The 24,728-nt window shown below is 47.0% G+C and overlaps 1 protein-coding gene across 6 annotated transcripts; it reads left to right on the forward strand.

Moving 5' to 3' along the window:
* Positions 1–29: 29 nt before the first annotated feature.
* Positions 30–24,721, forward strand: AFMID (arylformamidase). Of its 6 annotated transcripts, none has more exons than XM_033438628.2 (12): positions 34–348; positions 2,220–2,310; positions 3,316–3,366; positions 13,138–13,242; positions 13,324–13,372; positions 14,464–14,549; positions 14,645–14,717; positions 14,901–14,998; positions 15,250–15,328; positions 15,437–15,578; positions 15,788–15,892; positions 24,585–24,721. In XM_033438628.2, exons 1-12 carry the CDS (start codon positions 280–282, stop codon positions 24,705–24,707), a joined length of 1,071 nt encoding a protein of 356 aa, XP_033294519.1. In that variant the 5' UTR covers positions 34–279; the 3' UTR covers positions 24,708–24,721. The 6 variants fall into 6 exon arrangements, with proteins under 6 accessions (XP_049557511.1, XP_033294519.1, XP_049557510.1 ...); XM_049701553.1 differs by lacking the exon at positions 24,585–24,721 and adding an exon at positions 21,536–24,576 and having other exon boundaries at positions 36–348; XM_033438631.2 differs by lacking the exon at positions 24,585–24,721 and adding an exon at positions 20,223–21,520 and having other exon boundaries at positions 38–348.
* Positions 24,722–24,728: the final 7 nt, after the last annotated feature.

The following is a 24,728-nucleotide window of genomic DNA, read 5'->3' on the forward strand; positions in this document are numbered from 1 at the left end:
GCAGGCTCTCGTCGGTTCCCGCGCCTTGCTTCTTTATCCCCGGCGCGCGGGCCAATCGGGAGCCGGCGCCGCCGGCCCGGAGCCAATCAGCGTGCGGCTGTGGGACCGGCGGGAGATTTGACCTCAGCCCGCCCCCTCGTGGGAGGGACCGGGAACGCGCGCACCAGGCTCAGCTCACCAGGGCGGTGGGCGCGGCTCCCAGGGACGGGGCCTGACCAGAGCCCCGCCCTCCTGGCATAAAAAGGCGGCCCGGCCGCCTGTCGGCTCGTACACGGCGGGATGGACGGGATGGACGACTTGGACGGAGGTCCTGAGGGCGGGGCTCCCTGGAAGAGGATGTCTAAAGAGGTAGGCGGATCACTGGGAGAGGCTAGGGCTGAGGAGTGTGTTTCAGAGGTGAGATGGGGGTTGAGAGGAAAGTTTAGAACCACTCCTGTGGGCGCCGTTGATAGCCTACTGTGTGCCAGCTCCCGAAAGCTTTAGCACTGTGATTTATTGATATTTTACTTCTCGCCACAGGTAGGCTTTTGCTAGCCTGATTTTAAGGGTAGAGGAAATGGAAGCCCTGGCTATGTTTTTCTACTTTTTTTTGGCCTCACTGTGCGGCATGCAGGATCTTAGTCCCCTGATCATGGATTGAACCCGTGCCCCTGCAGTGGAAGCGCGGATTCCTAACCACTGGACCGCCAGGGAAGTCCAGCCCTGGCTATGTCAATACCCATAAACCGGGATGAGGAAGGGGCCGAAGTTCTGGACCTTAATCTGAGGTTGTGCAATGTTTGGAGGATGTGTCAGACCTGAAGGAGTAAATACCGGAGGGCTGGTATTTACTGAGGGAAGGTTATGGGGGTTAGAAACCACATATGCAAAGCATTTGTTATGCTTATCATTCTGTTATAATTTCCTAACTAGTTTTCCTACATTTCAGGTAGTGGTTCTTTCTCTGGTCACGGACGCCTCTAAGAATGTGGTGACAGTTACAGATACTGCCCCCAAGAAATCCTAACCTCTCTTTTTCGGTCTCTCTCTGTCTCTGTCTCTCTCTGTCTCACACATAGACACACACACACACACACACACCCCTATAATATCAGAGCACTTTCAGAAACCCATTGCATTTTCATTATTATCAATAATAGCAATAATAAAAGATGATGATGATAGCAGTCACAGAGTGTGCGAGGTATGACTGCAAACATCCAACGGGCATAGATTGTACAGATCCAAAGACCCCTGGCCAAGAACCCCGTTCAATGGGAAGAGGGGGAAACCCACATTTGAGTGGCTAGCTTGACTTCATTTACATGCCTTATAGCTTTCAGCCTCACAAGGTATACAGCCTCACAAGGCTGAAAGCTATAAGTCATGTGAATGAAGTAAAGTACTATTGTTTTGCCCATTATACAGATGAGGGAACTGACTGTCAGTAAGTTGCCCAGGGTAAAAGAGCCTGCAAGTGATGGAGCTTGGATGGCGCTCAGCCCATCTGATTCCAGAGCCCAAGACCTTTCCATGAGGCCACCTGTCTTCAAATTCTCCAGTCCAGCCTTCACCTGTTTTTTTGTTGTTGTTGTTTTGCCTCTGAGCCCTTTCTCCAAAACCTGGTTCCTTATTACTTTCTGCGTTAAGTCTGAACATCTTAGCTTGACATTCAAGACCCTCCACCCCCCAGCCCCCGCTTCCCAGCCTCACCTCTGTGTTTCAGCAATCTGGCTGGTCAACATTTCCAAACTGACCTTTGATTCCTTCCTCTTCACCTCTGTTTCACCGATTGTGCTGCATCCACCTGCAGTCAGAATCATACCTTTTCAGGGAACATCAGCTCTACCTCACTTTCTCTGCAGTGGCCACCCCAGCTCCCTGGCTTCCTGTGGCCTTAGCCGCTGTGGAAGTGGTACCCATGATGGCATTGACTGGGACAGATCTATGGGACCTCATTTCCCTGTAAAGCTGTCCTGCTGGTTAAAGGCATGGCCATTGCTCTAGACCGTGGATCTGGCAGCATCTGCAGTGCTGTATCTGAAACGCCTAATTAGTTAGTGGGGGGAGAGTGGGGAGTGGCTTGCCAGGCTGGAGACCGGGGGGCTTGAAGGAAGCTAAGGACATCTATGAGAGCCTGAGATATCAGGGAAGGGGCTTCTCCAGGCACGCGGAGGGGCAGGAGCACAGTCTGCATGGAGGTCAAAGGTCTTATGGAACTTCGTGTCTTTGTCCCGTAGGAGCTGGAGAATCAGTACTCCCCCAGCAGATGGGTCGTCCGACTGGGAGCAGAGGAGGCCTTGAGGACCTACTCACAGATAGGAAACGAAGGTACCGGGGGCTCTCTCTGTGGCCGCTTCAGGTGGACTTTAGCATGTGGCAGTGTTTCAGGATGCCAGGGCGGGGAGGAGGGGCCTCCCAGCCCCAGCCTCTCGGGACAGTTCCCAAAGTCCAGGCACCTCATCTGCTCGGGGCCAGGCGCCCCGGAGCCCTCGCTGCAGGACTGCCGGAGGCAGGGCAGGGGCAGTGACCATGGCCCACCTCCCCTCCTGCTCAGCCAACCTGCCAACTATGCCCAGGCCCTAAGGCCACAGTGGCCCAGGGAAGTGGAGTGAGAAAAGGAATGTGGCTGCTGAATGCGGGATGTTGTTGCTATCTACAAAAAGCAAAGAGGTCTTTTTTTTTTTTTCTTTAGAGAAATCAGGGCTTGGGAATCTGTAAGCTAGTGAAGTCTCAAGGTTAATTCCCAGCCCAGCCCTGGGTCTCTAGAGTGTTGTGCTGCCACCTTTTGAGTGGGTTGGGCAGGTGGGCTCCATGGGGGATGTGTGGGTGAGGGAGCAGCCAGCCTCTCCTCCAAGTCGGAAAACTGGATGTTGGCAAATGAGCTTTGTGTCAGCAGGCTGACTGGAGCTCCCAGGGTTGGTGGTTCTCTACACTGAGATAAGCCAGCTGGAGGGACAGGCTAGTGGGGGTTGGTTCCAGCACATTTCAGCGCCCTCCCTGTCCTGATAGGGGGTGGAGCTGTGTCCTGGGCTCTTCAGAGTCCCCTACTGTGCCTAGCTCTGCACCAAATATGTCTCTATATACTCAATATATATTTGAGTGTGCAGAGAAACCTACATGAGCTGGTAGAAAACCTGTTTGTCTATTGTAATTGTCTTGAGGGAGAAAAGAGCTGACCCTGTAGAGAAAGGGAGTCTCTCATAAGAAGCAAGGGCTTAGAAGAGACTCTGAGGCTGTTGCCCTCAGAGACTGTCTTTAGCAATCCCTCCTGAGAAGCCCTATGGACAGCTTTACATTCACATCCTACCTCCCTTCCTATTTTCGATGCTCCAGCTGGCCCAGAGGTGCCGCAGGTGCATCTGCCCTATTTCATTGGTGAAGAAGGTGAGTGCGACAACAGGGGGGCATCAGGGCCAGACGAGTGGGCGGAGCCATGCATGCGCAGGGTTGGAGGCTGTCTCTATTGGAAATGTTGATATTTCTTTCATCGTGGACTTTTTGGCATTAATTTTGATTTTTAAAAATATTGCACTTAAATGTTATCTTTGTATTGGTCAGCTCAGGCTGCCATAACAAAATGCCATAGGCTGGGTGGTTTAAACAATAGGAATCTCTTTCTCCCAGTTCTGGAGGCTGAGAAGTCCAAGATCAACGTGCCAACTGAAAAAAAAAAAAAAAAGGTGCCAAATGATTTGGTTCCTTGGTGAGGGTACTCTTCCTGGCTTGCAGATAGACCCCTTGCCCCTGCATCCTCACATGGCAGAAAGAGAGAGAAAGAAACACTTGCTCTTCCTCTTCTTATAAGGCCACTAATCTCATCACAAGGGCTCTACCCTCATGACCTCAACTAAACCTAATTACCTCCCAAAGTCACCATCAAAATAGGGTATGAATTTTTGGGAGACACAGGCCTTCAGCCCATAGCGATCCTCATTACTGAGTCTTTGGTGCCCTGCCCCATGCTGTGCCTGAGGTGTCTCACTCACCCCATCCTAGTCCTGCATGATGAGGTTAAACAACTCACCCAAGCTCACGTGGCTAGGGACAGTCACCACTTCCCAGAGCTGAGCTTCCAGGTAAGAGGGGAGCAGGCTGACAAGGGGTGATGACAGGCAGGTGGCGTTGGTGAGTGCCCACCAGCTGCCTCTCTTGGTGGAGTTCCCCAGACCTCTGGACTTGCAGATTGCCTCCTTGGAGTCAAACTCCCAGGAGATGGCGAAGGAATGTAAAGCGGAAAAAATGAACAGTGGAATCCCCCGCCAACCCAGAAAACCTCTCCACAGAGGTAGAAGAGAAAGAAAACATGATTTTTAATTGAGTAAGGAGATTGCAAAACCAGAAAGAAACCTCACCCTTTTATACAGCCAGGCTTATATCCCTAGGGCATACCTGTTCTCAAAATCAGCATACCTGTGTTCAAGCAAGAGGACCTGAGGGCACTATCTACTGCCCTAGTCCATCCTAATTCCATAAGGGTGGCCATCTGTGTTTGCAAATTGCCTTTATCCAGAGGAAGACGAGAAATTCCCATATCCTTAAGGCAAGAGGTGGTTTTGCAACTTGGAGCCAGGTGCCTGTAGAAGTTAGGGTCCTTCTCTCCCATGGGGTATCTTGCTCGATAATTATATTTCAAAGGGAGAGCTCCCAGGTCTTTGAGAAGAATATTCCTAGGTTGTAAAACTGGCAAGAGACTCTTTTAGCTTTAAAAAATATTTACATATGGGGAATTCCCTGGCAGTCCAGTGGTTAGGACTCCACGCGGAGGGCCGGGGTTCAGTCCCCGGTATGCGAACTAAGATCCCACAAGCCGCGCAGCGATAGATAGATAGATAGATAAAATATTTACACACATTCCCAAAGGGGTAGAGAAAGGATATTTGATGAAGTCTCCTAAAAATAAATGCTCTAAGAAAAGGGAGGAAGGTAAACTCTCTTTTCCTTTTTTGCACTACGGAGAATGAAATTGTTTTTCTTTTGATCTATATTCATTCTAACAGCGTCGACCTGGAACTTGCAGTGGGGACTGCCCTCTTCCAATGAGTAGGTTATTTTTATCCTCCACCAAGGCCTGGCCTCTCTCAGGCTGGGCACCTGGGGACAGCTGGGTGAGCACCGGCAGAGGAAGGTTTGAAGAACTGTTTCCTCTACCAGTAGCTATTAAATTTGATTAACAAGACTCAGTAAAAACACATTGTACAAGAAACTAAAGGAGGTATATGTATAACCCGGCTTGGGGCACAGTTCCAAACTCCCATTCCCCCAAACCACGCCTCGCCCAAGGAGCACCAATCACCAGTGAGGTGGGTGGGGCCTCGTGATTGACAACCCCTGCGACTGAGAGCCTCTCTGAGGACCCCTCCTGCCTTTCAAGGCTGAGATTGTGCTTTTTCCTCTCCATCAGAAAAACCAAAGGAAGAAAACAAAGGCACGCAAAATACAGGCCCCAATTTTGTTTTACTGTGATAAAATACACATAACATAAAATGTACCACTTTAACCATTGTAAAGTGTACAATTCAGCAGCATTTAGTACCTTAACGATGTTGTACAACCATCTCCTCTACCTGGTTCCAACACATTTTCATCACCCCAGAAGGAAAGCCCCTACCCGTTAAGCAGCCCCCTGGCAGCCACTGACTGCTTTCTGTCTCTGTGGATTTTCCTATTCTGGACGTTTCGTATAAATGGAATCCTACAAGATGTGTTCTTTTGTGTCTGGTGGCTTTCCCTTCGCATAATGTTTCCAAGGTCCAACCATGTTGTAGCAAGTCAGTGCTTCCTTCCTTTTTATGGATGAATAATTTTCCATTGTATGGATGGACCACGTTTTGTTTATCCATTCGTCCGCTGATGGACATTTGGGCTGTTTCCACCTTTTGGCGATTGTGAAAAGTGCTGTTGTGAACATTCATGTACAAGTTTTTGTTTGAAAGCCCTAATTTCTTGTTAAGTTCGATAGACACAGCCATTCTACCAAACTGCATGTATTCCAAATGTTTACCTCCACCTTTTTACTTAGTTCATCATGGACCAGTAGCAAGCCGTGTGGGACACCCATTGTCCACAGACCACGTTATAATAGCCCTGCTCTGCACTCTCTGAGGTTGGCTATTTTTAGGCAACAATTGTTTTCTGATTACAAAAGGAGCATTTGCTGATTGAAAAGGATTTTAGAAAATAAAACCGTCAATAATTGTCACCCATTGTTAACACTGTGAGATCATTTCTTATAGTCTTTTTTTCTCCTAGGAGAAAGTGTTCTGTACTTATAATGTGCAATCTTGTTTTTAATAGCATAAACAGCCTTAAAAATTATTTCTAGAAGAGATACTATGTATAAAATGGAGAAACAACAGGATATATTGTATAGCACAGGGAAATATAGCCATTGTTTTGTAATAACTTTAAATGGAGTGTAATCTATAAAACGTTGAATCACTGAGTTGTACACCTGAAACTAATATAATATTGTAAGTCAACTACACTTCAATTTTAAAAATTCTTTCTAACCCAGGGCTTCCCTGGTGGCGCAGTGGTTGAGAGTCCGCCTGCCGATGCAGGGGACACAGGTTCGTGCCCCACCCAGTCCGGGAAGATCCCACATGCCGTGGAGCGGCTGGGCCCGTGAGCTATGGCCGCTGAGCCTGCGCGTCCGGAGCCTGTGCTCCGCAACGGGAGAGGCCACAACAGTGAGAGGCCCGCGTACCGACGGAAAAAAAAAAAAAATCTTTCTAACCCAAAAGGATTGAAAATAAGTTCTCAAACAAGTACTTGTACACACATGTTCATAGCATTACTCACGGTTGCTAAAAGGTGGAAGCAGCCCAAATGTTCATCCACAGATGAATGGATATACAAAATGTGATATGTCCATACAATGGAATAGTTTTTGGCCCTAAAAAGTAATGAGGTACTGATACCTACTAGAACATGGATGGACCCTGAAAACACAATGCTCAGTGAAGGAAGCCAGGAACAAAAGGTCACATTTAGGTGAAATGTCCAGAATAGGGAAATCCGTAGGAACAGAAAGCAGTTAGTGGTTACAGTGTCTGGGGTAAGGGGGGTTTGGGGAGACACTGCTTAACGGGTAGGGGGTGTTCTTCTGGGGTGATGAAAATGTTTTGGAACTAGATAGAGGTGATGGTTGCATGACATTGTGAATGTGCTAAGTGCCACTGAATTGTTCACTTTAAAATGGTTAATTTTTTTAAAATTTGTTTATTTATTTATTTTTGGCTGCGTCGGGTCTTTGTGGCTGCATGCGGGCTTTCTCTAGTTGCAGCGAGTGGGGGGGCTACTCCTCGTGGCGGTGCACGGGCTTCTCATTGCAGTGGCTTCTCTTGTTGCGGAGCGCGGGCTTCAGCAGTTGTGGCACGCGGGCTCAGTAGTTGTGGCTCGCGGGCTCTAGAGCACAAGCTCAGTAGTTGTGGTTCACGGGCTTAGTTGCTCCATGGCATGTGGGATCTTCCCGGACCAGGGATCGAACCTGTGTCCCCTGCATTGGCAGGCAGATTCTTAACCACTGCGCTACCAGGGAAGTCCCTAAAGTAGTTAATTTTGTTATGTGAGTTTCACCTCAATAAATTATTTTTAATCTTTTGCAGCACTACCACTTCTCTCTGTCCATCTGCAAGTCCTCATGCCCCGGGGGCACTGTGCTAGGTGCTGGGAAGAAGGGGGGCCTTTGTCTTCTCTCCTGACCACCCCCCTCTCCACTTCTTCAGCCTGTGCCGCTCTGCTGGTTTCCACTCCCTCCTCCTGGGAAACTTGGTTTTTCTCTGACTTTGGTTATCACAGACTTGGCTACGAACTCACTGTGACTGAGCCCCAGAACCCCACCCCACTGACCTCCCCCAGCTTCTCCAGCTTGTCCACTGGTTCTGGCAGACAATGGCTCCCAATGTGTGTTCACTGCTCTAAAAATCCCGTATTCTACATATTCATCCCTCTCCCCCCTCCCCGCCCACTCCCTAGAAGCCACTGATCTTTTCACTGTTTCCGTGGTTTCACCTTTTCCAGAATGTCCTATAGTTGGAATCATACACTATGTAGCCTTTTCAGATTCTGGCTCATTTTTGTAGCACATGTTACCACCTGACATCTTTCTGTAACTGCTTGTCCCCCTCACTAAGGGGTAAGGCACATGTGATTTGGATTTTTTTTATTATTTTGTCACTACGATATTCCAAAATGGGCACAAGGCTGCTGCTTATATAAGTATTTGTTTGCTAAATGAATTAAAAGACTGGGGGAGAATAGTTCTGAAACTAGATGGAGGCTGATGGGCCCCAGCCTCCTCTTAAATTGCTGCCCCAGATGTGATGAACCCTTGGTCTTCAGCTCTCCGTGACTGTCTGATGGGTCTCCCCGCCCCACACCTGCATTAGTCTCTAGGCCCCTGCTCCCCCTAATTGCTCTAACACGATGCTCAGTTGGGTCCAGGGACCTGGAGTTTCTCTCTGTAAGAGCTGTGACACTTTGGACTGTGATTAATAGAAACCGAAGTTTTGCTTTTTCAAAAGAGGAAGTTTGTAATAGGGTTTATGCTGGGGTGTCTTGTTGAAGCCCTCCTGTGCTGCCTGTAAGTGCAGCGCCTGGAGGGCTGGCAGGATTCACGCTCTGGAGGAGGCAGTGGGTCCCCCCATTCTCTGTCCTTGCAGCCAGCTGCCCGCCATCACCGTCATACCACCTCCTGGAGAGAGGCAATTTCTCTGGCTCAGGGTCGGTTGGGTTTTTTAATACTGGAGGAAGACTTTTTTATGCATGATAACGAATATCGATAGCTGCTTGGTTTTAATTGCTCTTCAGCTTAGGGCATAAATTGCATCATCTTTTTCTTAGTTTTGGCACAGCATAAATCTTGTTGGTCCACGTACACTTCCAGAACCCTTGCGTTAATTAAGTTGCTCCCCTTTGCTGAGCCTGCTGTGTTGACGAGCTTGTCGGGAACAAACACCTTCACACAGTGCTGGTGGGAGGGTGGTTGGCAAACCCCTCAGAGAAGGCGAGCAGGGGAGCTCCAGGGCCTTTGGGGGGAGTGTGGGGGCTGTTATGAACCGAATTTTGTGTCTCCCCAAAATTCACGTGTAGAAGCCCTAACCCCTACTGTAGCTGTGTTTAGAGATGGATGGGGCCTCTAAGGAAGTAATGAAGGTTAAATGAGGTCGTAAGGATGGGGTCCTGATCCAGTAGGATTATTAGAAGAGACACAGAGGGTTCCTCCCCCTAGAGAGGGAGAGCTCCTCCCAAGCACAAAGAGGCCACGGGAGCGCACAGCGAGAAGGTCATCTGCCACCCCTGGGGAGGGCCCTCACCAGACATCACCCCACCTGGCACCTTGACCCTGCCTTCCAGTGTCCAGAACTGGGCGAAAAAAATGTCTGTCGTCGAAGCCCCCCCACTGTATGGCATTTCGTTAAGGCAGCCTCAGCAACTAAGACGCGAGGCTCCGATTGAATTTGCGCCTCAGATCAACAGGATGTGATGCTAGTTATACCCGGCACACACGTGTGGCTGGATGGAGCCCTGGTGAAAGCAAGGGAGTGGAGAGGGACTGTCCCTGCTTCCAAGGGAGTAGTGAAGGGGTTCCAGGGTGGTCTCAGTAGGGGTGGGGAGAAGACTCAGGATTCAGGATAAGCAGAGAGGGAGCCAGGAGACTTTACTGATGATCAGATGTGGTTTGTTTGCCCTAAAAATTGTCACTACTGGGCTTCCCTGGTGGCGCAGTGGTTGAGAGTCTGCCTGCCGATGCAGGGGACGTGGGTTCGTGCCCCGGTCCGGGAAGATCCCACATGCCACGGAGCGGCTGGGCCCGTGAGCCATGGCCGCTGAGCCTGTGCGTCCGGAGCCTGTGCTCCGCTGCAACGGGAGAGGCCACAACAGTGAGAGGCCCGCGTACCGACGGAAAAAAAAAAAAAAAAGTGTCACTACTGGTTAAATAAATTAAGGTGCAGCCATAGGATGGAATAGCAAGTTAACTTTATGAAAAAAAGAAAAGAACGAGGAAGCTGTCTATGTACTGATTGGGAAAGCTCTCCAAGAAATATGAATTGAAACAGGCAGGGCAGAAATGTATTTCATACGCTGCCCTTTGGATTAAAGGGAGAGAGAGTCCATATCCGTATTAATAACAACAGTCACCTTGGCAGGGATATTTCATGCAAATGCCTGTTGTATATTTTTTAACCGTATAAACATATTATTTCTTCAAAAGAAAAATGAATGGCATTTCATTTATTTTTTTAAGTTAATGCTCAGATAGCTCATAACTTTCACAGATTAAATTCCCGTCAACTTTTCAACGCAACTTACAAGATGTGATGGAATTCTGAAAAAAGCACTTCAAATTATAATCGCAAATGCAATGCATTTGATTTGCTTAACAGAATCTCATGGTTCTAATCAAGTAAAACGTACCTATTTATAATGGATTGATTCAGTTAAGTGTGTCCTGCAGTGTGGTCTGCACCCAGCGTGGCACCTGGGGGCAGGTGAAACCTGTTTGGGTCTGATCCTTGTAGAAGTCACACATCAGGCTCTGAGCAGTTGGTCGCTTGAAGCTTTAGGAGACGGGAAGCCCCCTTCCACCCCTCCATGGGAGAGGGAGTGGGAACCCACAGAACACAGCCAGCCTCATCCCTTTCCTAAGAAGCCTCCCCCTGGCCTTGTTCCCTCACTCAAGGGTGGGGTGTTGGTGATGGCAAAATCGGTTTTTCAGCCACCTCACCTGTCCTGCAGGGGCAGCCTGGTCCCTGCTTTAGGCATGTGGGAAACTTGGCACCTGCCATCATTTTTATTTCTCTTGGCCTTGAGCAGTCCAGCAGAAATGGAGGCGGCCCACTTTAACAGTTTATTCACACTTGCATAAACACGATCTATGCAAACTATCTTCATCTACCTAGTTGGCCCTTTCTGGAATTGCAGAATCACCCAACCCAAGGGAGCCCTGGTGATTATTTTTGGGAAGGGGCCGGTGGGCGGGGGAACCGTGGCCACCGAGGTTGGGGATCTGGAGGCTTCCAGGGACAGGGATCCCAAGTTGAAGGTCTCTTGCCACCAATCTTCAGTATCAGAAAGATTGCCGTGTTCGTGCTGTATGGTATTTGCGTAACCTGCTTTCGCTCTTTACATGGCAAAATACTCTCCCTCCAGTATTTCCTTTTTGATTAATGCATTTTGGGTCCTGTTTGTGTAATCTTTGCCTAGTCCAAGGTCATTAGGATTTCCTATTTCCTTTTCTAAAAGCTTTATTGTTTTCACTTTCATCTGGTCCATCTGGAATTGGTCTGGTGTGGTGTGAGGTAGGGATCAGGAAACTATTTTTTTCTCCCTTCAGATATTCAATAGACCCAACACTACTTACTGAAATATTTATTCATTACATAATTTTCTTTTTCTTTCTTTTTTTTACACACTTTTCTTTTTAAAAATTAATTTTTATTGGAGTAGAGTTGCTTTACAATGTTGTGTTAGTTTCTGCTGTACAGCAAAATGAATCAGCTATACATATACATGTATCCCCTCTTTTTTGGATTTCCTTCCCATTGAGGTCACCACAGAGCAGCACAGTTTTCTTTTTTTTTTTTTGGCTGCACCACACGGCTTGTGGGATCTTAGTTCCCTGACCAGGGATTGAACGCAGGCCCTCGGCAGTGAAAGTGCGAGTTCTAACCACTGGACCACCAGGGAATTCCCTACACAATTTTCTTTTAAGTGGTTATGATGTACCAGGTCCTGGGTGTACAGAGGTGGGCACAGCAAAGCCCTTGTCTTCTCAGAGCTCATGTTCTAGTTAGGGTGACAGACAGACAGTAAACAAGTAAAAAATATATGAAGGATTAATGAATGCTGGGATAAAAAATAAAGGAGTGGGGCTTCCCTGGTGGCGCAGTGGTTGAGAATCCGCCTGCTAATGCAGGGGACATGGGTTCGAGCCCTGCTCCAGGAGGATCCCACATGCCTCGGAGCAACTAAGCCCATGCACCACAACTACTGAGCCTGTGCTCTACAGCCCGTGAGCCACAACCACTGAGCCCGCGAGCCACAACTACTGAAGCCTGCATGCCTGGAGCCCGTGCTCCGCAACAAGAGAAGCCACTGTAATGAAAAGCCCGCGCATGGCAACAAAGAGTAGCCCCAACTCGCCACAACTAGAGAAAGCCCGCGCATAGCAATGATGACCCAATGCAGCCAAAAATAAATAAATAAATTTTAAAAAATAAAATAAAAAATTTTAAATAAATAAATAAAGGAGAGAAAGGGGATATACCATAATGTATTTTACCTGTTTTCTATTGTAGATCACTGGGGCTGTGTCCAATGTTTTGCTGTCATAAATAGCATTAGTGTGGGCATCTTTAAAACAAGTCCTTAAGAATATTTCTGATTATTTCCTTATAATAAATGTATGGATAAGGACTTATGCATCAAGGAATATGATCTTCTTGGGCTTTGATACGTATTTCCAAGTTGCCCCCCAGGAAGAACTTACCAGTTTACACTCTCTGGCACCCAGTGGTGGAGGGAGCTGAGCTTCCTGGGTTTCAGTGATCGAAGTGGGGCCTTGAGGGGACATTGTTTACTGCAACATGAACATACAGAGTCCCATCCCACCTCTAGGCCTTTGCCTTTGGTATTTAATTTACTTACGGTAAATTACGTAAATGTACTTCCTCCTTTCTCCTGACCCCAGTCCTAGCCAATTTTCACATCCCTCTGACCTCTCCCATCATGGTGCTCAATTATATATTCATATTGCTTTATTATCTATTTATTTCAAGTGATTTTATATCTTAGTTCCTAGAAGGTTATTTTTCCAAATACTTGGAAAAGTTTATACTTCCCAGAGCACATAGCCAAGTGTAACACACATAATAAGCATGTAATAAAGTAGTGGTCGAAATGGTGCCCATCAGAACTGCCAGCTCACCAGAGACAGACGTCACAGATAGTTCTGGCCCCCACTTGGATGGGCCAGTCTGATTTCTTTGTAACTATGCACCTGTGGGATGTTTCAGACCCCCAGCCCCGATTACCATGAGGACTTGGGGAAGCACTGATAGCTGGAGCTAACTGGTCAACCCAAAGGGGCTTTCGGCAAAAAGTTTCTGCCTGAGGTTGTGCTGACAGCGACTTGTCCATTTCTGGAGACAGCTACCAAGAGGGCCCAGGCCACCAGGAGGAACCTGCTCGATGTCCCCTATGGAGACGGCGAAGGGGAGAAACTGGACATCTACTTTCCTGAGGCAGTGTCTGAAGGTAAGCGGGGGCTAGTGGTCCCCCATGGATCTCAGCTGGGAGCCCTGCCTTGGCCCACACGCCCTTTGTCTTGTCCTACAGCCTTGCCGTTCCTCGTGTTTTTTCATGGAGGATACTGGCAGAGCGGAAGGTGAGTCGGGGGATTTGGATGAATGGAGAAAAAGGGAGATTCATCTTTGCCTGGACTCTTCATTTCCTAGGGCTGCTGCAACAACTTACCACAAACTTGGGGGCTCCGACAACAGAAATGTCTTACCTCACAGTTCTGGAGGCCAGAAATCTGAAATTCTTCAAGGTGTGGGCAGGGCCACGCTCCCTCTGAAGGCTCTGGGGAGGACCCGTTCTTACCTCTTGCAGCTTCTGGGGTGTCCGGGTCTTTCTCGCCTTGTGACCGCATCACTTCAACCTCAACTTTCATCTTCACAGGGTCTTCGTGTGTCTGTATTTCAATCCTCCCTCTCCTTTCTTTTACAATGTCACCAGGCATTTGATTTAAGGCCCATCCTAAATCTGGGATGATGCCGTCTCAAGATTCTGAATTATATCTGCATAGCCCCTATTCCAAATAAGGTCACATTTGCAGGTATGGGGGTGTAGGATTTGGACATGTTTTTGGGGGGGACACTATTGGATCCACTATACCCAGTGAAAAGCCTGTTCAGTCTACTCTAATCAAATGGAAAACCACAGTGACTCACCATCCCTGTTTGCTCAGAAGTGAGTGGTTTCCCAGGACCTGGGGTTTTCAGTGGTAAAAAAAGAGAGAGTCCCAGGCAAACTGGGACCACGGGGCATCCTAAGATAAGCAGAGGGGAATTTGGGATCTTCAGGGACACTGTTGTTCCCTAGGATCTTACTAAGGCGTTGCCTGTTATAGGACCTACTGCTCTTCAAGCATATCATCTCAATGCTACATTTATTGCAGTTTTACCCTTTGCTTTGTGAAGCTCTCTACATGTCTCACCTCCTTCAATTCTCAAAAACAGCCCCCTAAGAGAAAAAACATAATTGTTCCTATTTTACAGAGAAGGAAATTAGGCTCAGAGGTTAAATATAGTCTCTAGGGTCCCATAGCTAGCATGTGATGTCGCAAGGACAAAGCCTCCCTTCTTCCCTTACTGCACCAGGTCAGAGAGCGACAGTGCCCTGGGTGGACAGGACACAGAAGCAGCCTAGTGGCCAAGTGGCCTCCACTTGTCACGTCTTTGTCTCCTTTTGCAGTAAAGACTCATCAGCCTTCATGGTCGGCCCACTGACAGCACAGGGATTGGCTGTGGTGATAGTGGCCTATGACGTTGCCCCCAAAGGTAATGAGGGTAGTCTTGCAGGTGCAAGGGCTGGTGGGCTTTGGAGGGGAGAGGGCCCCCGGCGGAGCCTGACATAGCGCCTACCCTCTGCACAGGCACCCTGGACCAGATGGTAGCCCAGGTGACGCAGAGCATCGTGTTTGTCCAGAAACAGTATCCAGGCAACCAGTGGGTATCGCTGTAGATTTTCCTTTTGTCAGACTGAGTGGGAGGACAGTGGACTAATCTTGGATGCAGCCCAACTGCCCCCTCTGGCTTTGGAGCAAAAGGCAAATTGGGACTCCTTGATACTGGCCTGTTGCTTTGGTTATACTGGATGCAAACCCAGCTCTCTGCTCTGACCCACCCAAGGGGAATTTACCTGTGCGGACACTCAGCTGGGGCTCACCTCGCCGCCATGATGCTCCTGGCCAACTGGACCAAGCATGGAGTCACGCCCAACCTCAAAGGTTTCCACGGGGACTGAGCCTGGCTGGGCAGCATTCACCCTCCCCTGATGGGCCTGAGGGTCTGTAACAGCTGCTTGAAATTTCAACAGCTGTGAGTAGCTTGACCTCGGGGCTTTGAGCCTGGGGAGCAGGGCCTGCTTTGCTGCTTCTCTGCCCCCTACCCTGGCCTTGCCCCACTGGCCCTGGAGGCGGGCTGGCCCCATCTTGCCCCACCTGCAGCCTGGCTCTGTGACTGTTCCTTACCTTCACAGGCTTCTTCCTGGTGAGTGGGATCTATGACCTGGAGCCTGTCATGCACACCTCTGAGAACGCCTCTCTCCTCACAACCCTGTGAGTCACTTGTCCGCTCGTCCCCCAGCTGGCCTGCAGCCTGCGAGGAGGGCCAGGGGTGCAGCAAAGGCTGCTGTCTGTCCTGACCACACTTACTCCCTGCACCAGGGAGGATGCTCAGAGGAACAGCCCACAGTGGCACCTGAAGACAGCCCCGACACAGCCTGTGGATCCAGCCTGCCGCATCCTGGTGACTGTGGGCCAACACGACAGCCCTGAATTCCACCGACAGTCCAGGGAACTTTATCAGGTACCCCCAGCACCCTGCTTTTGGCTCGAGGTTGAGGGTCATGCAGTCTTATTATCTTCCTGTTTATTTCACCCAAACGGACCCCACGATACCAGTCATTTCTTCAATAAATACTTAGCACCCGGTATGTGCCAGGCAGCTGCGAGAGCCCCTCTCCCCCCAGCCCCCCGCAGCCTCATGCTTCCTCTTCCCTCGTTTCTCCTACTCAGACTCTGCGCCGAGGAGGGTGGAAAGTCTCCTTTGAAGAGCTCCATGATGTGGATCACTTTGAAATCCTTTGGAACCTAACCCAGAAGGACTACGTGCTCACCCAGGTAGGGTGCATCCCTTCACCGTGGACAGAATGCGTCCTGCTGTAGCCCCTACACATAAGGCGAGGTGGCCAGGCAGGGGGCGTGGGGAGTCACCTCGCTGGCTCTTTGGCATCCAGGAGGTTGGGGGACTTGACGATAGGGATTGAGTGCCACGCTTGCTTCCTGTACTTCACCTCCCTCTGAAACAGCCCCAGGTGATCTGCAGAGGCTGGTCCTGGGCACACAGGTGGGATCTGCATGGGGCTGTGGTGTGGATGGGGACAGGCAGGTACAAGAAAGTATTAGCCTGTTTGTGTGTAAGCATAAAAGCAACACCAACTCCGTTGGGAAAGGAGGGATGGAGTTGGCCACATAAATGTTTATTACAATTTTAATGTGGAGAATCCTTTTAAAAGTCTAAGGATGGGGCTTCCCTGGTGGCACAGTGGTTGAGAGTCCGCCTGCCGATGCAGGGGACAGGGGTTCGTGCCCAGATCCGGGAAGATCCCACATGCCGCGGAGTGGCTGGGCCCGTGAGCCATGGCCGCTGAGCCTGCGCGTCCGGAGCCTGTGCTCCGCAACGGGAGAGGCCACAACAGCGGGAGTCCCGCGTACCACACACACACAAAAAAGTCTAAGGATGAAAAGGAACCTTCCTACACTGTTGGTGCGAATGTAAATTGATACAGCCACTATGTAGAACAGCATGGAGGTTCCTTAAAAAACTAAAAATAGAGTTTCCATATGATCCAGCAATCCTACTTCTGGGCATATACCTGGAGAAAACTATAATTCAAAAAGATATATGCACCCCAGTGTTCATAACAGCACTATTTATAATAGCCAAGAAGCAACCTAAATGTCCATCAACAGATGAATGGATAAAGATGTGGTATATATATTAGTCAGCCATAAAAAAGAATGAAATAATGCCATTTGCAGCAACATGGATGGATCTAGAGATGATCATACTAACTGAAGTAAATCAGACAGAGAAAGACAAATATCTCATGATATCACTTATTATGGGGAATCTTAACAAATGATACAGGGACTTCCCTGGTGGTGCAGTGGTTAAGAATCTGCCTGCCAATGAAGGGGACAGGAGTTTGATCCCTAGTCCAGGAAGATCCCACATGTTGCGGAGCAGCTAAGCCCATGCAGAGCAACTAAGCCCGTGCGCCACACTACTGAGCCCGTGTGCCACAGCTACTGAAGCTCGCGTACCTAGAGCCCATGATCCAAAACAAGAGAAGCCACCACAATGAGAAGCCCGCGCACCACAACAAAGAGTAGCCCCCGCTCGCTGCAACTAGAGGAAGCCTGTGCACAGCAATGAAGACCCAACGCAGCCAAAAACTATATTAAAAAAACAAATTAAAGGAAAAAATGATACAAATGAACTTATTTACAAAACAGAAATAGACTCACAGACATAGAAAACAAACTTATGGTTACCAAAGGGGAAGCGGGGGGCATAAATTAGGAATTTGGGTTTAACCTATACACACTATTATAAATGAAATAGAAGACCAACAAAGACCTACTGTATAGCACAGGGAACTATATTCAATATCTTGTAATAACCTATATTGGAAAAGAATTTGAAAAAGAATATATATATTATATATATATAACTTAATCACTTTACTGTATACTTGAAACATTGTAAATCAACTATATTTCAATTTATTTATTTATTTAAAAAAATTTTACTTATTTATTGGCTGCACCAGGTCTTACTTGCAGCATGCATGCTCTTAGTTGTGGCATGTGGGATCTAGTTTCCTGACCAGGGATCAAACCTGGGCCCCCTGCATTGGGAGCATGGAGTCTTAACCACTGGACCACCAGGGAAGTCCTGACTATACTTCAACTGAAAAAAATATTTTAAAAAAGTCAAAGGCTAGATTGGGGAAAATATTTGCCATGGACCCGGAAAATATACAGTCACTACTTTTTTTTCCTGGGAAAGTGGGTACCTGATTAACTTTACTTTTTTTTTTTAATATTTCTTTTTCCTCCACTTTTATTGAGATATAATTGACATAGAGCACTGTATAAGTTTAAGGTGTGCAGCATAATGATTTGACTTACAAACATCATGAAATGAACCACAATAGGTTTAGTGAACATCCATCATCTCACAGATACAAAAGGAAAGAAAAAGAAAAAAATATTTTTCCCTTGTGATGAGAACTCTTAGGATTTACTCTTAACAACTTTCATATGTAACATAGAGCAGTGTTAATTAAATTTATCATGTTGTACATTGCATCCCTGGTGCTTATTTATCTTACAACTGGAAGTTTGTACCTTTTACCACCTTCCTCCAATTCCCCCTCCCCCCCACTCCCAATTAGCTGCCACCTCAATAGGACGTTTTTTTAAATTATTTTTTATATTTATTTATTTACTTTTGGCTGCATTGGGTCTTCGTTGCAGTGCACGGGCTTCTAATTGCGGCAGCTTCTCTTGTTGTGGAGCATGGGCTCTAAGCGCGCTGGTCAGTAGTTGTAGCACGCTGGCTTCAGTAGTTGTGGCATGCAGGCTCATTAGTTGTGTCTCACAGGCTCTAGAACGCAGGCTCAGTAGTTGTGGTGTACGGGCTTAGTTGCTCCGTGGCATGTGGGGCTTGAAGGCGTGTCCCCGCATTGGCAGGTGGATTCTTCACCACTGTGCCACCAATGAAGTCCCTCCATTAGGCTTTTATAGCGTTCAGTTTTAATTCACATAGTTAATATCCTTACCACACAAAGAGCACTTTCAAGTCAATAAGAACAGTTCTTTTTTTAAATTGAAATTTAGTTGATTTACAATATTATATTAGTTTCAGGTGTGTAACATAGTGATTTAATATTTTTATATAGCCTATACTCCATTTAAAGTTATTATAAAATATTGGCTATATTCCCTGTGCTGTACAATATAACCTTGTAGCTTATTTATTTTATACATAGTATCAGTAGTTTGTACCACTTAATAAGAGCAGGTCTTATTTCTCTTTAAGAACAGAAATAAATAGAAAAAATGGACAAAAAATAAGTGATAATTCAAAAAGAAATATAAATGGCCAGTAAACATGGGGGAAAAGTAAGCTGCATTAGTGATCATAGAAATGTAACTGAAATGGGACTTCCCTGGTGGTCCAGTGGTTAAGACTTCGCCTTCCAATGTAGGGGGTGCAGGTTCAATTCCTGGTCGGGGAGCTAAGATCCCACATGTCTCACAGCCAAAAAACCAAAACATAAAACAGAAGCAATATTGTAACAGATTCAATAAAGACTTTAAAAGTGGTCCACATCCAAAAAATCTTTAAAAAAAAAAAAGAAAGAAAGAAATGTAACTGGAAATGAGTCCTTTCCCACCTCTCACGGGAAATATTCTAGTTATAATAGTGCCTAATGCTGGTGAAGACACAGTGAAGCGGGCCTCCCCCATCCTGTGGAGCACACGTTGGCCTGATGTTTCGGGAGTACAGCCTGGCAATATGGACCCAAACCCACTCACCCAGTAATTCTGCTGCTTGGAATTTGTCTTCAGCATAATCAGAGAAACACAGAAACATAGTCTCTGTAGCTTTATTAATGTTCTAAACTTGGAAATAACCTAAATGTCTAATGAGGTTAAATTATGATATAATCAGGTAACAGAGTGAAGTTTGTGAAAATTAGTTAGGACATGTCAAATTGCTTCAGAGGTAAGAGCAAAAACACAAAAATTAACTGGCCTAGTATCTTCCTAGTTTTATGATACATAGATAGCTAGGCCCTTAGAGGCATATATATGCATCCGCAAAAAACGTTTACCAGTGGTGTTACAATGGATTTAAAAAATCAATTTCCACATTTTCTACCATGAACATGTATTACTTTTTTTTTAACTGGGGAAAAACAAGCCCCCAATAAATGACATCTCTTAAAGAAACCTAATAAATATTTTAGATTTGGAGGGCCATATGGTCTGTGACAGAACTACCCAACTCTGCCACTGTTGCTCAAAAGCCGCCAGAAACAATTCCCAGGTGAATAAATATGGCTTTGCTCCAATAAAACTGTACTTATGGATGCAGAAATTTGGATTTTATGGAATTTTTACATGTCACAAAAGTATTCTTTTTTTGATTTTTTTTCCAACTGTTTAAAAATGTAAAGCCATTCTTAGCTCATGGGTCGTACAAAAACGGGCAATGAGTGGGTGACATTTCAAATGAGAGGTGGGAAAGGACTCATTTAAATTACGTTTCTGTGATCGAAAATGTAGCCTGTTTCTTTAATCAAATTCCTCCCAAGAGATCCTCACAAGAGCCTCTCCAACTCTGGAGCTTTTGTATTTTTCCCTCCTGCTGCAGATTATTTTGAAAACAATCTTCCAGGAGTCCTGATGACACCTGAAGCCCCGCCGCCAGCATGCACCCCGACTTGTGAAACTTCTCCCAAGAGCCCGACTGCTCCCCATTCTTGCCGGCCTCAGTTTTCCCTGTGCCCAGCAGCGCCTCTGTTTGTCCACCCACCCCGGCCAGGGTCCATTCCCCTCACTGCTCTGAACACGAGTACAAATCTCCATGGCCTGCCCCTGGCCTGGATCGAGCGGGTTCCAGGGAAGGTCTGGCCCAGGTCCACGCCATGTGTGATACCCAGAATCTGGCCCACAGTCTGCTGAGAGGGTGAAACAAAAGTGACAACTCCCAACCAAAATGAAGAGTAAGAGCTCCCCAAACCAGTTTTTGTTCTGTGTTTTTGTTTCACTCCTTTGTCTGGGCTCCACCTGACGTGGGCTCCACCTGACCTGTCTGGATTTGTCCCGTAAAGCCCTGGGATTTTATCCTTGGGGTTAACACCTTGACTGACAGGACAGTGACATCCACAGGTAGAACACACTTCCTCTGCCACTCCCCCACACACACAGGGGTGTGTGTGCATTCAGTTCCCAAGGAGCCAGCTGGGTCCACCCACCATCCACCACACCCCTCTCTCGCCCACTCTGAATAGCTAGCAGTTCAAGAATGATTGATGATAGCGAAAATAGGTAATAGCCTGAATATTCATCAGTAGGGAGTAAGTACATCTGAGCAGCCGACCATCATTAGAAAGAGGTCTGTGGGTTTTTTTGTGTGTTTTTTGTTTCTTTTGCGGTACGCGGGCCTCTCACTGTTATGGCCTCTCCCGTTGCGCAGCACAGGCTCCAGATGCGCAGGCTCAGCGGCCATGGCTCACGGGCCCAGCCGCTCCGCGGCATGTGGGATCTTCCTGGACCGGGGCACGAACCCGCGTCCCCTGCATCGGCAGGCGGACTCTCAACCGCTGCGCCACCAGGGAAGTCCGAGGTCTGTGTTTATAACGGGGGACATCTCCAAGACATACTATTACCTGACAAAGAGCAAGATGCTCAACGATACAATACAGTACCATCTCAACAGCATTACCTAATACTCACAAAATGACACGTTTCTGTGTGTGCACGCGAGTGTGTCTATGGAGAGAAAAAGTTTGGAGAGGCTCCACACCTAACACCTCTGCTCCCCTCGGGGGAGGGAAGTGGCGTCGGGAACACGAGGAGGGGGTGTTTTGGCTTCATCTGAATTATTTGTATCTTTTAGGATAAGAATGTAATGAGGCAAAAAAACCCTAATGGGACCTAATTACATTTAAAACTTTTGCACAGCAAAGAAAACCATCAACAAAATGAAAAGACGACCTACTGAATGGGAGAAAATATTTGTAAATGATACGATGGGTAAGGGGTTAATATCCAAAATATATAAACAGCTCATACAACTCAACATCATAAAGACAAACAAGCCTATTAAAAAATGCGCAGAACTGAATAGACATTTTTCCAAAGAAGATATACAGAGGGCCAACAGGCACATGAAAAGATGCTCAACATCACTAATCATCAGGGAAATGCAAATCAAAACCACAGTGAGGTATCACCTCACACCTGTCAGGATGGCCATCATCAAGAAGACCACAAACAAATGTTGGCAAGGCTGTGGAGAAAAGGGAATCCTCCTACACTGTTGGTGGAAATGTGAATTGGTACAGCGACTGTGGAAAACAGTATGGAGGTTCCTCAAAAAACTGAAAATAGAACTACCATATGACCCAGCAATTCCACTCCTGGATATATACCTGAAGCAAATGAAAACATTAATTCGAAAAGATACATGCACCCCAATGTTCACAACAGCATTATTTACAATTTCCAAGATATGGAAGCAACCTAAGTGTCCAACAACAGATGACTGGATAAGGAAGATGTGATACACACACACACACACACACACACACACACACACACATATAGACAGAATGGAATACTTCTCAGCTATAAAAAAAGAATGAAAATTTGCCATTTTCAGCAACATAGATGGACTTGGAGGGCATAAGTGAAATGAGTCAGAGGAAGACAAATACTGTGTGTTATCACTTATCTGTGGAATCTAAACAGTAAAACAAATTAGTTAATATAAAAAAAAAAGAAACAGACTCACAGATCTAGAGAACAACCTAGTGGTTACCAGTGGGGAGAAGGAATTTGGGAGGGGCAAGATAGGGGCAGGAGATTAAGAGGTATAAACTATTATGTATAAAACAAATAAGCTGGGGCTTCCCTGGTGGCGCACTGGTTGAGAGTCCGCCTGCCGATGCAGGGGACACGGGTTCATGCCCCGGTCCGGGAAGATCCCACATGCCGCGGAGCGGCTGGGCCCGTGAGCCATGGCCGCTGAGCCTGCGCATCTGGAGCCTGTGCTCCACAACAGGAGAGGCCACAACAGTGAGAGGCCCACGTACCGCAAAAAAAAACAAACAAAAAAACAAAGACCCAACGCAGACAAAAACAGATAATTGGGGAAAAAAAACCTTATGGAAAAGACCTAAGCAGCTGAAGTTTTCAGTAAAATAAAAATTTAAATGGTAAAAGTTGGAATATGTTGGTGCCAAATAGAAAATGAATCACAGAAATACGTTGACTTGATGGTGTTTGATCCAGAAGATATATAGTTTTATTTATTTATTGGCCACGCCACCAGGGATTGAAACTGTGCCCTCGGCAGTGAAAGCACAGTGTCCTAACCACTTGACTGCGAGGGAGTTCCCTGGAAGATATATATTTTTATACAGATGCTATCAGTATTGATAGAACTCTGATTAAAATATCCTAGGATGAAAAAGGCAGGGTCAACATCCACCCAGACAAGATGGCGGAGCAAACCGTGTCCTGGTCTGATGATTGTGAGGACAGGTTGGCAATATTAAAAAATGTTGAAAGACACACACACACTTTCCCAGCAATCCTGCTTGCAGATGTTTATGCTACAGGCATAGTTGCACGTTTGTGTGTCTGTTTGCTGTAGTACAATTCATAATAGCAAAAAAAAAAAAAAAAATTGGAGATACCCAATGGGAAATTTGTTAATTGGAATTAGGGTAGACCATCCAATAAACACCATGCAGATATTATAAAACATGTTGAGATCTCTAGGTGCCGATAAAGCTGAGATGTGCTGTTACCTGAAAAGACAGGATGCCAAGTGGTGTATGAACACACACACACACACACACACACACACACACACACATACACACCTGGAAGTATACATAGAAACTGCTGAAAAGTTTCTTTCTGCTAGAGGTCTTTGGGGAGAGGAAGACTTCCTTCCCATTGCATGATTTTTGCTTTTACAGCATTGATGTGTCACTCTTACAGTAGAGGAAAAATGTGTTCACAAAAGTTTTGGTGAAACTAGATGGCCATAAGGTAATATCTAGCATTGATGTTTTATGATCTCAAAACAGTTTTGTCTGATCATCACAGTATCCATCAGGATTTGTTGCCAACTACTTGAAAATCCAGAAAGTTCACATAAAAATGCAAATTTGCCTTTGTGATAAATATATTTTTGGTCTTTGTCCCCGATTCCTGGCACACAGCTCCTAAAAAACCTTTGGAATCTCCAGAGTGATAGGAGCGTCTTTTGTTCTAATGAGCAACCCCTAGATGCTTCTGGCTGGGGCTGGTGGCCATAAAGACCAAGCCTTCATCAGAAGCTTGGAGCTTTCAGCCCCACCCTCCCAATCTTCAGAGAGTGGAGAGGAGCTGGTGATTCAATTAATCACCAAAGGCCAATGATTTGATCAACCAAGCCTGTGAAACCTCTATAAAAACCACTTAAAGTCAGGTTCATAGAGCTGGAAGGCTGGGGCGTCTGCATGAGGCTAGGCACCAGCTACACAGGCCTGCTCTGAACCCAGTCTGGCTGTGCCTACAGGCAGGTGCCTGCTCCCTGGGCTCTCATTTCTATTATCCAGGCGGATTGTCCTAGGCTGTTCACTTCCTGGAGTCACATAACAATCCCACCTCCCTGATAGGACACCCAGGTCTCCTGGCTGGAGGGCAGTGGGCATTGTTTCCACACATTTCTTCACCTCTGTTGACCCCCACCCGCACGTCTGTTTGGGGCAGGGACTTAGAAAGGATATCTAACTCCTGAGGAATTCTGGTGGGAAAGGAAGAACAAAGCTCCAAGGGTCAATTTCTGGACTTCCAGGAAGCTTCAGTGAAAAGACTTGCCTCAGCACATGTTCCAACCCGGACGGCACAAGGGCTGGCTGAGGAAGCTGGCACTAGGAGGTTCCAGGAGTGGGGTACCCACAAAAACAATAACAGTTTGCACGCTGAAAGGGCTTAATCCATTTGTGCTCGGCAGGTGCCACTCCAAGAAACTATCACGGGGACTTCGGCCCATTCTCCACTCCTCTTCCTACCACTGTTTGCAAGTAGCTGGGATGGGAGTACGCGGGGCGTGGTTGGGTCGGTGCCTGGTGAGTAGAAGCAGAGACATGTGGCGGGA

The sequence above is a fragment of the Orcinus orca genome, chromosome 19, assembly GCF_937001465.1.
Source record: "Orcinus orca chromosome 19, mOrcOrc1.1, whole genome shotgun sequence".
In the NCBI taxonomy this organism is placed as follows: Eukaryota; Metazoa; Chordata; class Mammalia; order Artiodactyla; family Delphinidae; genus Orcinus; species Orcinus orca.

Excerpts from the sequence above, each read along its gene's own strand:
- AFMID (XM_033438628.2), top strand. The coding sequence starts at position 280 with ATGGACGGGATGGACGACTTGGACGGAGGTCCTGAGGGCGGGGCTCCC. Across the intron at positions 349-2,219 it reads GGAAGAGGATGTCTAAAGAG|GAGCTGGAGAATCAGTACTC; the intron begins GTAGGCGGATCA and ends TTTGTCCCGTAG. Across the intron at positions 15,579-15,787 it reads AGTCCAGGGAACTTTATCAG|ACTCTGCGCCGAGGAGGGTG; the intron begins GTACCCCCAGCA and ends TCTCCTACTCAG.